The sequence below is a fragment of the Fukomys damarensis genome, unplaced genomic scaffold, assembly GCF_012274545.1.
Source record: "Fukomys damarensis isolate Sample0158 unplaced genomic scaffold, DMR_v1.0_HiC HiC_scaffold_34, whole genome shotgun sequence".
In the NCBI taxonomy this organism is placed as follows: Eukaryota; Metazoa; Chordata; class Mammalia; order Rodentia; family Bathyergidae; genus Fukomys; species Fukomys damarensis.
Genome location: NW_022900946.1, coordinates 24,229,480 through 24,244,549, shown reverse-complemented (window position 1 = coordinate 24,244,549; position 15,070 = coordinate 24,229,480). Strand labels below are relative to the sequence as shown.

Below are 15,070 nucleotides of genomic sequence, written 5' to 3'. Positions count from 1 at the left end.
GGGGTGCAGGGAGCAGGGACAAGGGGAAAAAATGAGAACCCAGACCTGTCACGTAAAGATACAAGATCCCAATAATGAATGTAACTGTGCTGTATATCTAAAATGTACCAATAAACTCAATGAGGGGGAAAAAAAAGAGAAAATGTAAAGATATCCCTTGTTCTTGAGTAGCAAAAAACAATATAGTGAAAATGACCATACTTCCAAAATTGTTATACAGATTTAATGCAATCCCAATCAAAATAATAATAGCATATCTCACAGAATTAGAGAAAACAATCCTAAAATTCATTTTGAACCAGAAGAGCCCAACCAAAAAGCAAATTCAGGGCATCAAAGGCAAGGTAGGGGGCATTATAATCCCTAACTTGAAATTATACTACAAAGCTACTGTTGATTAAACAAAACAAAACAAAAAAAACAGCATGGTACTGGCAAATGAACAGACCTGAGGATCAATGGAACAGATTAGAAGATGCAGAAAGAACTCCAGTCATACTCAGCCACATTATCTTTGACAAAGGAGCCAAACAACTACACTGGAAGAAAGATAGCCTCTTTAATAAATGGTGCTGGAAAAACTGGCTTTCCACATGCTGAAGATTCAAACTAGACTCATATCTCTTACCATGCGCTGACCTAAAGTCAAAATGGATCAAAGATCTAAATATTAAGACAGAAACACTAAATCTGCTAGAAGAGAGAATAGGTACAATGTTTTAGGACATATAGAGTACGTAGCCAAAGACTAAATGAACAAAACCCAGACTGCACGAGAAATACTAAAAAGAAACAGTAACTGGGACCTCATCTTATTAAAAAGCTTTTGCACAGCAAAAGAAACCATCAATACAGTGAAGAGACAATCCAGTGTGGGAAAACATTTTTGCCAGCTATTCCTCAAAGGACTACTATCTAAAATATATAAAGAACTAAAACAACAACAACAAAAAATCAGACCCTCCTAAATTTAAAGAACCAATCCAAAAATGGGCATCTGAAATGAACAGATGACGTTGAAACAGCAAATAAATATATGAAAAAACGTTCAAAATCACATCACTGGTCATCCAAGAGATGCAAAGTAAAACAACGATGAAAGGCTGGGGATTTAGCTCAGTGGTACCAGTGCCTCCCTGGCAAGTGCAAGATTCTGAGTTCAGTCCCCAGTCCGGGGTGGGAGGGCAACACTGAGATTCTATCTCACTCCAGAAAGAATGGCTGTTAGCAAGAAATCAACCAATAACAAATGCTGGAGGGGTTGTGGGAAAAAAAGGACCCCTTCTCCACTGTTGGTGGGAGTATAGACTGGTGCAACCACCATGAAAATCTGTGTGGAGATTCCTCAAAAAACTAAAACTAGAGGTTCCATCTGACCCTGCTATTCTCTTTCTTAGTATCTTCCTGAGAGAATTAAAAGTATCCTACCACAGCATATATGCACATCCATGTTTATAGCAGCACATTTTGTAATAGCTGAATCTTGGAAACAGCCCAAATGCCCATCAACTGACAAATTGTTAGGGAAGACATGTTTTTTTACACAATGAAGTACTACTCTGGCATAAAGAAGGACGAGCTTCAGATATTTTTAGTTAAAAGGATGCATCTTGAGACTATACTCTTAAGTGAGATAAATCAGACCTATGTTTTTAAACACTGCATTGTTTCTCTAGTGTGAGAAACCAAAGTGTAAATAAGGACCAAAACGTATAATAATATTGGGAAATGGAAAGAAAATTTTCAAATGTGAAGGGGACCAAGGGAGGGAGGAAGGAGAAAGGAAAGGAGGGAAAAGACAAAAAAGAGAATACAAGGGAAAAAATGGAAACAAAGCTTTTGTAAAGGAGAAGAAGAAAAAAAAGGAGAAGAGGGATGGAAGGGAGGGGAGGAGAACGGGAATTAAAGAAGAAGCAAGATGTGTCATGGACAGTATACTGCGTACAGGTGAAAATTCCCTATAATGTTATCATTAAGTATATCTAAAATGTACCAATAAAATGCCAAAAAAATGTATAAGCACACAGAGAAATGAATACAAATAAGACTAGGGAAATCTGAATAAGGTAGAAGTTTGTGTTGATGTCAATGTAGTATTATGCTATAATTTTCCAAAATGTTACCAATAAGAGAAAAGACAAAGTGGCACAAAAGATCTTTCTATATTTTATACAATGGCATATGAATCTATAATGATCTCACACATGTGTAAGAAACAAACACACACATATAAAGCCTGCTTTTAAAAACTACATATGTTTGTGTATTAATATCTAAAAGTACAGCCGGGGATGGCGCCATGCCTGTCTGGCAAATGCAAGGTACTGAGTTCAATCCCCAGTACACGGGAAAAAGAAAAACATGAAAGTAATAAAGATAAACATCAAAATACCAGTGGTTAAGTGACAATAAAACCAATGTTGGGCTGAGAATGTAGCTCAGTGGCACCACACTGCCTGGCAAGTGCGAGGTCCTGAGTTGATCCCCAGTATGGATGGGGGAAAAAAAAACCCCAAACAATGTTTTTCTTGGGTATGTATATTCCATAGCCACTGGCCTCTCTGGAGAAACTTATCACCTAAGCATGTAAATGTGACCTATATGCAAATTAACTTCTTTAGCTGACGACTACCTTTCTTTACTGTTTATCTGTGGATCCCACTCACCAGAATGTAAACCACAAAGGCTTGGGAATTTCTGTGTTTTATTCATTGATTTATCCCCAGTATGCAATCTGTCACATGCCACAAATTAGGCATACAACAGTTGTTGAATGTCTGAAGGAAGTCTACAATAGAAGAACTAAATTCAACCCCCTCCTTCAGTTTCAAGAGAAGCTCAATCTCTGGGAACAGGTTTCCAGTACCCTGGGATGGGGACTCAGATTTCAACTGCTACCTGCAGGCGGGAGCACACCCTTAGCTGTCTGACAGAACCATCTGCTGTTGTTACCTCTATCACTCTCCACCACAAAAACTTCTCCCACGCTGACATCTCAGAGGTGTCAAATAGCTGACAGACTGAAAACACAACACAGGAAGAAAACTGTAGCAACCACACAACTGTGTTTTTGACCTCCAACTAAAGTAAGAGAAAGCACAGGGGATATACATACATTTAGAGACATCAATCACTTCTGCAACATTTGCCAACCTATCATAAGATATGCTTTAAGTGAGAAACACATAGTAACATTCTAGTTGTTTCAGTTACATGTACAATGTGTGGTCCTTTAAGGATGTCATACACTGAAAACTGGTTTTGCTATAGGAATTGATAGACATTGGCTAAGGTCTTAAAATATTCAGATATTTTTATAATGTGATGTGTATTCAATTTTTCTCAGTACTGGGGATTGAACCCAGGGCCTTTGCACTGAGATACACCCCCAATCATTTTTTTAAAATTTTAAGACAGGGAGGCTGGGGATGTAGCTCAGTGGTACTGCACCTACCTGGCAAGCACAAGGCCTTGAGTTTGATCTCCAGTACTGGAAAAAAAAATTTGGGGTGGAGAATGGAGTCTTGCTAAATTACCCAGGATGGGATTGTATTTGGGATCCTGTCTTAGTCTCCCAGACTGATGGGACTACAGATGTCGCTTACCATGCCTGGATTTTTTTTTTTAAGACTAAATCATCCAATTATTTTTTCCAAATGTTCTGAAAAACCACGTCAAAAATAGTCCTAACAATGTGCTTTCTTTTCCTTTTTGCCATTTTCTTATTTTTCCTAAATTGAAGATATTACTTTTATAATGAGGAAAGTTATTTTAAATTGTATAAAAGCAACAATTGTAAAATGCTTCATAGTCTAAATCCACACACAATACATTCTAAATAGTATACCAGTGTAATTCCATCTGGCAATTGGCAGTAGGTGAAAATTCAGATGTTTCTTCTATTCTCTAGCAACAGTTTTAGAACAAAACTCTAGCAACCTCAAAAGAGGTCAACTGTTTATGGAAGGTCTCATTTGGCATATACCATCTAAATCTGAATCCAGAGGCTACCCTCAGATCTGTGTTTTCACATAATTACTAAGCTCGGCTGACAGTAACTCTTCTCAGAGAAGCTATCCATCCATTCTCTATTATAAGCCACTTTCCACCCCATTGACTCTACCTTCCTGAATTTTCTAGAAAAATTTAAATTTTCCTTATCTTGATCAAAAAACAGGTTATAAATTCATTTGTTAAAATCCATTAACTTGTATACTCAAGGTCTGGGCATTTTATTATGTAAATTATAGCTAAGAAGAATTTTCCTAGTCAGGCATGGTGGCACATGCTTGTAATCCCAGTACTTAGGAGGATAAGGCGAGATTACAAGTGTGATGGGCTATATAAGGCATTCAAGACCGCCTGGACTGCACAGCAAAAGCCTCTCTCAAAAAATATAAAATCAAAACAAAAAGAAAACTTATATATGTAATACAGTATATCAGCTATATAATATTCTATGTATTATACAAAATATAGTAGGTAATGTAAAAACACATTATTTATAAAATGGGAACACAAGTGTCTTGGATTTTTTCCCCTTGGTAACAGGGACTGAACCCCAGGTCTTCACACTGAGCTACATCTGTCCATTCAGGTCTCTTCACCCCACCAAGTGTGGATCCCAAAAGCACCCCCCAATAATACTTCTGCATGCAAATATCTCTAGCCCAGATTTAACCTCTGCCAGGTGTTTGCTCAGATCTCACCCTCTTACTCACGTTTTCTCGAATCACCCCATTTAAGAGTCTCCCACCCCTCCCCCATGTCAGCATTCTATGTCTGCTGAGTCTCCTCTCATTCACCTGCCTGCAGCTCTCTGTCAGGGCTCTTGTTCGGATGTCTGCCATGTTTCTCAAGTCGGCTGTCCTCCTACCCCTCCTCTTCACGGTATACATAGGACATCCCCAACAGAGCTCACTCCAGTGTCACTGGTAAGAATATATCACGTGCCACCACTCAACGGGGCATGGCCTGCTGTTTCACTGCTGTCTGCATTTCCTAGAGCCAGCGCTAGTGGACAGCTGGCACTTAGTATTTGTTAAGCAAGTACATTTATTGATTTATTGAGTGGCTCATCCATGCAGTGCCTCTGCTGGGAGTACAGCACAGGCCAGGAATCTGTTCCAAAGATCTATCTGGTCTTCAAAAGAGGCCTGCTGCCTGTCCCTTCCGTCTGTTCTTCACCACAGTGGCTTTTGCTATGGCAGCCTCTCTGTGACTTAGTCTATCCTAGATTGGTTAATGCACAGAGACAGATATTACTTTTTAGGAGCAACAAGTTTTGGTCTAAATAGGTTTTCTTTTTTTTTCCTGGTACCGGAGAATGAACTTGGGCCCTTGCGCTTGTGAGGCAGGCGGCAGAACCACTGAGCCAAATTCCCAGCCCCTTAATAGGTTTTCTTTTTGTCAGAGGTGTTCTAAACCATTTGTATGTTGTTTCATCTACTCCTCTTCCTAAAATGAAAAGCTCCAAACGACATAATCATATAAATGAGCTTAAACTGGGGAAGGTGCATGCCTATAATTCCAATGCTATGGGAGGCTGAGGCAGTAGGATCAACAAGTTTGAGACCAGCTGGGGCAACTCAGCAAGATCTAGTATCAAAATGAAAAATAAAAAGCTCCAGAATGTACATCAGTGGTGAAGTGCCCCTATGATCTCCTGTATCACAAAAACAAAAATTAAATGAGCCTCTTTAGGTAGAGGCTCAGGTAGTGTTTCCTCTCATCATTGGAATCCTCAGTAAAGTTCACCAAAAGCCTGCTCCATTATGAGCCAGTGAGGATAGATAGATATTTTCTGAAGCAAGTCAACTCTGTCAACCAAGAGCTGCCGTTGACACTACTGACTCCTCACCCATGCCACCTCCCATCGTCTCCTTTAAGGATCCACATCACGTAAACATTTACTTAGTGACCGCTGCAATGTGTGCAGCGTCCTGGCACCATTCTTGGCCCTGGGAGTAGAGCATGAGCCAAGACAAAGCTTCTGCCTTTTGGCAGCTAACTCTCAGTGCGGATCTCTGAGGAGTAAAAGGGTCCTCATTCTCTCCAGGACACAAGTGGCCAGCCTCAGCATGAGACTTCTGCTTGACAAATTAGGAAGAGGAAATTTGGGCTCAAGCTGGAGTCTGGGTGTGATTCTCAAGTCATTTCCTTCACATCTAGTGCAATCTTGGGGAAGTCAACTTATCTCACTCAGTTTTGGTTTCCATCAGCAAACTGTATTGCTGTAGGTATTTTCTTTCTGCTATCAGTCACAGAGAATTCATGAGTATTTCACTAACTCATAAAACAAGTCCTGAAATAAGTCAAGGTTTGTAAATTTAGCAGCTCAGAGCTAAGTACTTATTTTCTCCTCCACTATTCCTCCTCAGTGTGACCTTGTCCTCAATCACAAGCTGCCGATCTACTGAAGTCAAGGAGAAGAGAATAGTCTTTCAAGCATCTCTTTTGATTCTCCTAGAGTCCCCAGAAGAGATGCTCCTCCTCAGTCTCACTGGCTAGAATGGCCATTACTAAAGAATTTTTATCACTTTCCTACATACCAGTTTAGGGACATCAATATATATCTATAGCTTGGCCTACAGAAGAAGGCAGACACAAAACACTGGGAGCTCTATCAGTAAGGAAAAGAGCAGACAAATAACAAACAGTACCTGTGACACTCCTCTAGGTGTTGTTGCTGATCTTGGCAGGATGATAATATGTATTTGCATAAATTTTTAATTTTTTTTTTTTGGTACGGGGATCAAACACAGATCCTTGTGCTTGTGAGGCAGGCAGTGGCACCACTGAGCTAAATCCCCGGCCCACTTGCATAAAATTTTAGTTCCCAGAACTCGTTCTAGATTTGTTTCATTTGCTAGACACTTTTGAAGTGTATAAGCAAACACCCTGCTGGATGAATGGGTTAGTCTAGCCACCTCTGGGAAAAGGGAAAGGGAAAGGCAGACAGAGTATCCTCTCCCCAGTAACCCACAAGACTCAAGACTGACGCAATGGTCCTAGGCTCCCTACTAGGCCTTGGTAGTCAAGGCAGAAGATACTTAGAGGCCCCTCCCAGCTATTTAACTATGGTTCTGGTTATAAAGTGAAAATATCTTTTCAACCACTTCTCAGGTTAAAATATATGTTTAAAGCTGGACATGGTGTCCCATGCCTCTGATCCTAGCACTGGGGAAGCTGAGGCAGGAGGATCACTGTTTGAGGCCAGACTGGACTACATAGTGAGACTCTGTCTCAAAAAAGCCAAAAATGAATGAATGCATGTTTAAACCAGGCATGGTGGCACATGCCTACAATACCGGCATTCTAAAGGGCTGGGTAGGATTATCATTAAATTTGAGCCCAGGGCCAGGGATTTAGCTCAGTGGTGCAGCCACCTGCCTCACAGGCACAAGGTACTGAGTTCAATCCCTAGTTCTGAAAAAAAAAAAAAGGGAGCCCAGCCAGAGCAATGTATCAACTTAGCAAGACCATGTCTCAAAATCATAATTAAAAAAAAAACTCTCCCATATAAGACTCTGTTTAATGCCCACTACATAAAATGTTGGAGCAAATTCCATTGCCTGACTCTTTTTTTGTGTTTGTTTTTTTGAGACAGGGTCTCACTATGTAGTTGAGACTGACCTGGAGCTCACTATGTAGCCCAGGCTGGTGTCGAACTCACAGCGATCCTCCTGCCTCAGCCTCCCGAGTGCTGGGATTACAGGCATGCACCACCACGCCTGGCTCATTGCCTGACACTGAAACTTTCTGCAGCACACTCAAGAAATAAACTTAGAGAATGACTTGAACCTACAGTCATCTGCCTATAACATCTAAGTACCATTAATTCTACCCCCACCTGGTCTTTGGAGCTTCCCCACTCTGTCTCACCTGTACTACCCCTGACCTTGCCTCTCTCAGCATCTTTCACCAAAACCTGGGAATGGCCTCCTTTACTTCTCCAGGGCCTTCCTAAAACACTGATTGGTGTTTCATCCAGTTTTCTCAGAAACCTCAATGCTTTCCTCCTCCAAGCCCGGAGAAGTAAGTGAAAGCTCTACACAAGGCAGTCACAGCCTGGCCTCCTAGCCCCTTTCTCCTCCTGTCCCCATTGCGCCTTACCCTTAACATGCTCTAGTTCTCCTCCTACGTGATCTTACTCTGCTGGCCTTTGGTCCCGCCTAAGAGGGACCTCTGCAGGCTCACAATCCTTCGGTCACGGCTTGGCCCAAGGGCACCATCTACAAATCAGACTAGAAGGAGAAGAGCCCTTCCTCCCTGGGGCTATCACAGCTCAAGGCCCTTAGCTTTTGAGCCACCCCCATCCCCACCCAAGGCTATCATGGGGTATTGTACTTCCGTAGTTTTTGTTTCTGTTTGCCCTGTATTCTACAGCACAGCTGAACACTCACCTCTCCCACTTCCAGACAGCTTTCCATACACAGAAAGCCTTGCTACTTTTGGGTTCCCACAGAACAAAGATTCAAAGTTTGGTGCATAGTGAAAAAATTCATTGGCATATTAATTATCCAAAGCACAATCTCACCCAGCTTTCTTCTGAATCCTCTTCAGATATACTCTGGTCATTTTCCTAAATCAACCATCATCTTCAGGCATAGTTCATCAAGAGACATTGTGAGCCAGGCACAGTGGTACCTGCCTGCCATCCTAGCTGGCACTCATTCTAGGTTGATGAAGGAAGAGGATGGACAGTTTGAGCCCAATCTGGGGAATTTAGCAGGACTGTCTCAAACAAAACAAAACAAAACAAAACAGGGCTGAGGAAACTGCCAAAGAGAGAGAGAGATGAGAGAAGAGAGACAAGACAGAGGGAGATAGACACTAGAGAAAACTCACATTTCCTGAGTCCTTACATTTTGCAGGTAAGGCAAGTACTACTACTTGTTACATTAAACAGATCAGCACAAAGAAATGGAAAAAAAAAAAGTCATGTCAAATATTTAGTAAGGACCACAGCTTGGAGACTCCAGAACAGTACTGATTTTAAAACAAAAGGTAAAATTCTTGCCTTCCAAAAGTGAACAATCTGGCTGGGCGTGGTGGTACACGCCTGCAATCCCAGCACTCAGGAGGCTGAGGCAGGAGGATCGCTGTGAGTTCGAGACCAGTCTGGGCTACATAGTGAATTCCAGGTCAGTCTCAACTACATAGTGAGACCCTGCCTCAAAAACAAACAAACAAACAAACGTGAACAATCTGGCTAGAAGAACACTGAGAATACTGTACAGAAAAAGGCAAATAAAAGACTTTCTTATCCACAGCAAGGTTTCTCACCTTCAACACTAGTGACATTTGGCGCTGGAAAATTCCCTCCCTACCCCTAACCCTCTAGGATGGGGACAGAGAGACTGTCCTGTACTCTGTAGGAAGAGCAGTTCTAGGAAACTTAGGTGCCAGTAGTGTTCATCCCACCTGTGAGTTGTAAAATGGAAAATGTCTCCAGACAATGCCCTGTTTAGAACCTTACTGCAATCATGTACCACCATTATTGGGATTGCCACCTATCCATTCTCAGACACAGAACTGCAGTGACCTCCAGAAATGCCAGCCTTACTACACTCACTCCTGACTTTACACCTTTCTATCCAGCCACATTTCCCAGTCAAGTTAGTTTTTATTTTAGCAAGGTATCTTAAAATTCTTCTTGAAATGAGCAGGTCAGGGGGAAAAATTACAACCAGGAGAAAAATAAAACATATACCATCAAACAAGTAAATGATTAGTGGTGGTACACTCCTGTAATCCCAGCAATGCACTTACAAAGCTGAGGCAGGAAGATCACAGTTTCACAGCCAACTTGGGCTACTTAGCAAATTTGACACTGGCTTGGACAATACAGCAATACTCTCTCCTATAGCAACAACAAAACCAACTGGCAAGTAAATTATCCTATTATTGCTGGGTATGGTGGTATACACCCATAATCCTAGCACTTGGGAGGCTAAGGCAGGCAGATTGCTGTGGCTTCGATGCCAGCCTGGACTACACATCAAGATCCTGTTTCAAACCCTCCCCCAAAAAGGCTTATTTTGGATAAACCTAAAATAAAAAGATATATCCAGGAAAGGGGCAAGGGGTGCACGTGTAAAGTGCCTGGCATATAGCTTCTAGCTAGATGTTACAGTATTATTTATTATTTTATAGCTTAATATAACAGCCTTTAAATTTGGGTATAGGGTAAACTGGTTGAGATGAGTCTTTATACAATTTTACCAAGAACTAGAAGTACAGTTATAAGCCCAACAATCCACAACTAGTAAGTAATGGCATCTTGAACAGTCTGATTTCTTGTCAAAGGCAAATTTCAATACAATACCAACATTTATTAACATACTGAGAATCTTAAACTAGGATGTCTTGACTAGGGGTGATTTGGGCTGGCACCAGTGGGTGCTGGCAATGTCTGGAAATATTTTTGGTTGCCACAACTAGGTGGTGAGGGCAGGTATTTCTAGCATCTAGTGGACAGAGGCAAGCCAAAAGAGTTCTCACAACAGATACATGGCCCAAAATGTTAACAGTGTTAGGGGTGAGAAACCCTACCTCAGAAATCTTGTTTTGGCCAACAATAGAGAAGGGTTCCTTTCTCCCCACAACCCCGCCAATGTTTGTCATTGTGTGATTTCTTGATAGCAGCCATTCTTTGTGGGGTGAGGTGGAATCTCAGTGTTGTTTTCATCTGCATCTCTCGAATGACCAGTGATGTGGAAAATTTTTTCATATATTTACTTGCTGTTTTTACTTCGTCTGAGAAATGTCTGTTCATTTCAGATGCCCATTTTTGAATCGGGTCTTTATATTTGGGGGGGCTGATTGGTTTGAGTTCTTTATATATTCTAGATAATAGTCCTTTGAGGAGCAGCTGGTAAAAATTTTTTCCCACATTGTAGGTTGTCTCTTAGTTCTGTTGATGGTTTCTTTTGCAGTGCAGAAGCTTTTTAATAAGATGAGATCTCAGTTGTTGACTCTTTCTGGTAGTTCCTGTGCTACTGAGGATTTGTTCATAAAATCTTTTCCTATGCTAATTCTTCAAGAGTTCTGCCTAACTTACCTTCCAGCAAGTTTAGTGTTTCTGTTTTAATATTTAGATCTTTTTTTTTTTTTTTTTGTACCGGGGATTGAACTTGGGTCCTTGCGCTTGCAAGGCAGGCCACCGAACCACTGAGCTAAATCCCCAGCCCCAATATTTAGATCTTTAATCCACTTGGTGCAACCACTATGGAAATCAATATGGAGTACCTCAAAGAGCTGGGACTAGAGGTTCCATTTGACCCATCCATCCCTCTGCTGGGTATCTTTCCAAAAGAATTAAAAGAATTGTATCACAGAGATATATATGTGCACCTATGTTTATAGCGGCACAGTTTGTAATAGCTAAAACTTGGAAACAGCCCATTTGCCCATCAGTTGGAAACTGGATAAAGAAGATGTGGTTTGTATAAAATGGAATATTACTCAGCCACAAAGAATGAGAAAATAGATTCATTCAAAGGAAAACGAATACATATTGAGGATATACTCCTAAGAGAAATAATTGACAATGTGAAATAGGAAGAAAGGGGCTAAAGGTGTAGGGAAAGTGGGAAGGGTAGGAGAAAGGTAATAAGGGAAAAGAATGGAAATGAAGTGTTTGTAAAGGGGAAGGGGAGGAGGGGGTGAAGGGAGGGCAGGGACAAGGGGAAAAAATGAGAACCAAGACCTGTGGTGTAAAGGTACAAGATCCCAATAATGAATGTAACTGTACTGTATACCTAAAATGTACCAATAAACTCAATGAGGAAAGAAAAAAAAAATAAAAAGAAAGAAAAAAGAAATCTTATCTTGAGAAACCAGACAGAAAAATGAAGACCAAAGTATGCCTATACTACCTGGGTATGATGGTGCATGCCCATTATCCCAGCTACTTGGGAAACTGAGGGAGGATCAATATTCAAGGCCAGTCTTGGAACTTAGTGACATATCTCAAAGCAGGAAGGAGATGAGAATGTAGTTTAGTCACAGAATGCTTGTCTAGCATGTGTAAAGCCCTGGGTTCAACCCTCACTGGTAAACAAACAAAATAAATATGCCTATATTCTAACAAACACATTTTTTGGGGGGGTGCTGGGGATTCAACTCACGTCTGTGTACATACTAGGCAAGACAAGTGTTCTACCATTGAGCTACATCTCTTAGCCAACCCTGCTCTTTTTTCTTTTTTTTTTTTTTGGTCTTGGGGATTGAACTCAGGACCTTGCACTTGCAAGACATGCAGCCCTGCTCCCTTTTTTAAAAATTTTGAGACAGGTCCTCCCTAAATTCTGAGGGTGACCTTAGACTTGTGATCTTCCTGGCTCAGCCTTCCAAGTAGCTGAGGTTATAGGTGTGCACTGCATACCTGTCTTCCTTCTTTTAACCTCCCCTATGTTAGCTTCCCTATCCACCTGTTTGAACAGATTGTCATCCCAAGGAAGAATGTTGAGTTTTTTCTCCCTCCTTGGACTCTCTGATGACAGAAAAAGTATGCTTGTGCTGTATGAGACAGGAAACATAAATGCATAGTGAGGAAACCAGAAAGTGCAATGGTGTGCTTTCCAAAACATCATGGTTTTTGTTTTTTCATCCAAAGGTAGCACAATTTTACTAGCTACTACCTACAAGTTGGGCTGTAAAGCCCCTACCCAACAGCCTCTACTCCTTCTATCTATAAAGGCCTGCTCAAGAGTGATTCACACCAACATCCTTTCCTTCTGTAGCATAGTAAATTTACCTGAAAGTCTTCCTGACCACTCCATGAGACTAAGGCTGATTTTAGGAGATTTTAAAAGAAAGGAAATTTGAAAGAGTAAGTTTTTAAAAAAATAAACCTCACCTAGATTCTATTTTTTAAATCATAACTTACTGTCTTTCAAATTTCTAAAGCACTTTACAATTTGGGAAGAGTTTTAATGCCTCTATTCCCAGCTGAACTTCACAATCATACAGTGAAGAAGGTAGAGCAGATATCAAGTTCCATCCCAGGACTGCAGGAAAGCTGCAGGTCCACTGTTGTTACTACTGTCAGGCTGGTACATTTGTCAGCTGACTTGGATGCAGACTTTCATTCATTTATATCTGAATAATTGCTTAAACATCTTGATGTACATATGCTTACACAGTATAAATATCTGTCCCAGCCAAGAATGATGTACACGCCTGTAATTTCAGCAGTGTGGGAGGCTGAGGCAGGAGGACCACAAGTTGGAGCCTAGCCTGGGCAACATAGTGCGATTCTGTCTCAAAATAAGAAATAAAAAGAGGACTGGGGATATACATCAGGGAGAAGGCCCCAGTACTGAAAACACTTCCGTTCTACAAAGGAGACTATCAGAAAACAAAGTATATGGCAGAAGGTAGAAGACTAAATGAAGGCTATCATACAAACTGACTTAGGTAAAGCATTTTAAGATAAAAATTCCCTCAAACCTTCACTTATACAAGTAAACTAGTTCATAACAAAGTTTCTTCTCCTGATCCCAAGCACCATAATTTAGAATTTCAAAACTACCCAGTTTTCCAGGAAAAGATCTGCATGATATACATCAGGAAATGCTGTAGGAAATCAAAAGAAGAAATAAAACTATGACTCAAGACTTACATTTTCACATACAGTAAACCTAGTTACATCTTTGAAAAGTATGGAAAAACAGTACAGTCATAACTTTTACACAAAGCACAGCACAGGAACAGAACACAGCACATCCATTTGGATAAAATGGCAGGAATGGCTTCAAAAGAAAGAGGTGACCTCAGGTGGGTCCTGAAAAAATGGGGAAGATGTCATACAAGAAGATGGAAGGAGAAAGCACTTCTGACCAAAAGAATACGATATGATGTGTTCTGTTTGGTTGTAGTATACAGCATCCTGTGATTAAGTTCAAAATGAAAAAAAAAAAACTGCATGTATTAAAAAAAAAAGTCAAAGTGCTATTCTTTCTCGCTCTTTTTTTTTGTTTCGTTTTTGAGAAAGGGTCTCACTGTGTAGTTCAGGCTGGCCTCAAATTTGCTGGGATCCTCCTGCCTCAGCCTCCCAAATGCTGGGATTACAGGCATGTGCAACCACACCCGGCATTACTCTTCTTGCTTTAAAAGAAAACTGTAGCTCCCTCTAGTTGCACTGCGTGGTAGAAATGAGGAACAAGAGTATCAGGATGACTCTGGCAGCAGAGTGTCTGGAGAGTGACCCCTTTGCCTGATGGTGTCTCTCTATGATGCTTCCTTGGATTCCAGTACTGTTAGCAGGGAAAGGGTTGCCCCTCTTCTCCTCTCTCTGGAGAGTAGAGAACAACTCTTTCGGTACTTCCACATATAAAGTAGAACGTTCGAGGACAAAACTGCTGGTTACCGTCAGCCTCTCTGTACCAGAGTCAAGATGGATGAATCCAATCCACCAGGGTAGTGCTCTGGAGCCACTACCACAGAGCTTAAGGACGATCCTCTCCTAAAACACACCTGTGCCCTATCAGGTCCAAACTTGGTCATCCTAATGCCCGTGCGCAGCATTAAACGTGGTGTCTTCCTGGTCCTCCATGAGACCTTGGCTTGAGCCTTCCTATTCCGGGATCAGTCTCCCGAGTGGGGGCACTGTCACCAGCTCCTGACTCCAGCAAGGGCATTAAATGGTCCTCCTGCAGATTCTAGATCTTCACCCCACACTGAAAGGCCACAAGGGAGATACTGCCCGAGTTTCACACCCAGGACAATCTGAGCACATCCTGACCGGATCCAACGGGTGGAAGAACTTGGCCGGAGCCCAGGTCTGCTCCCTGGAGCCGGGCCTTGGCTCCTTCTTGGACCACGGGTGGGGAGCGCGGGGTTCGCACCAGTGCCCTGGGCAAGGCAGACTTCGCGGCAGCCAGCCCAGACAGAGCACGTGCCCCGGAACGCCGGCTTCCCCGCGCGGAGGACAAAGTCCGCCCTTGCCGGTCCCGTAGCTCGGGCACCCGGCACCGGGCGTCTGGGGCAAGGCGGGCAGGGCCCAAGTGCGACCCGGACCCTAATCCGGACCCTGACCCCACTTCAGGCTCTGCCTCCCGGG

The 15,070-nt window shown here is 41.9% G+C and overlaps 1 protein-coding gene across 1 annotated transcript in view; it reads right to left on the bottom strand.

The window, feature by feature from the left end:
* LOC104859852 (protein HIRA) overlaps nucleotides 1-15,070 on the bottom strand; it is a 100,605-nt gene that overhangs the window by 84,470 nt on the left and 1,065 nt on the right. Inside the window, exons 3-4 of the mRNA XM_010620729.3 lie at nucleotides 14,727-14,989; nucleotides 4,806-4,872 (exon numbers count right to left, since the gene is read on the bottom strand). Of these exons, the coding sequence (XP_010619031.2) occupies nucleotides 4,806-4,872; nucleotides 14,727-14,989 (330 nt within the window). The remainder of the gene's footprint in view (nucleotides 1-4,805; nucleotides 4,873-14,726; nucleotides 14,990-15,070) is intronic.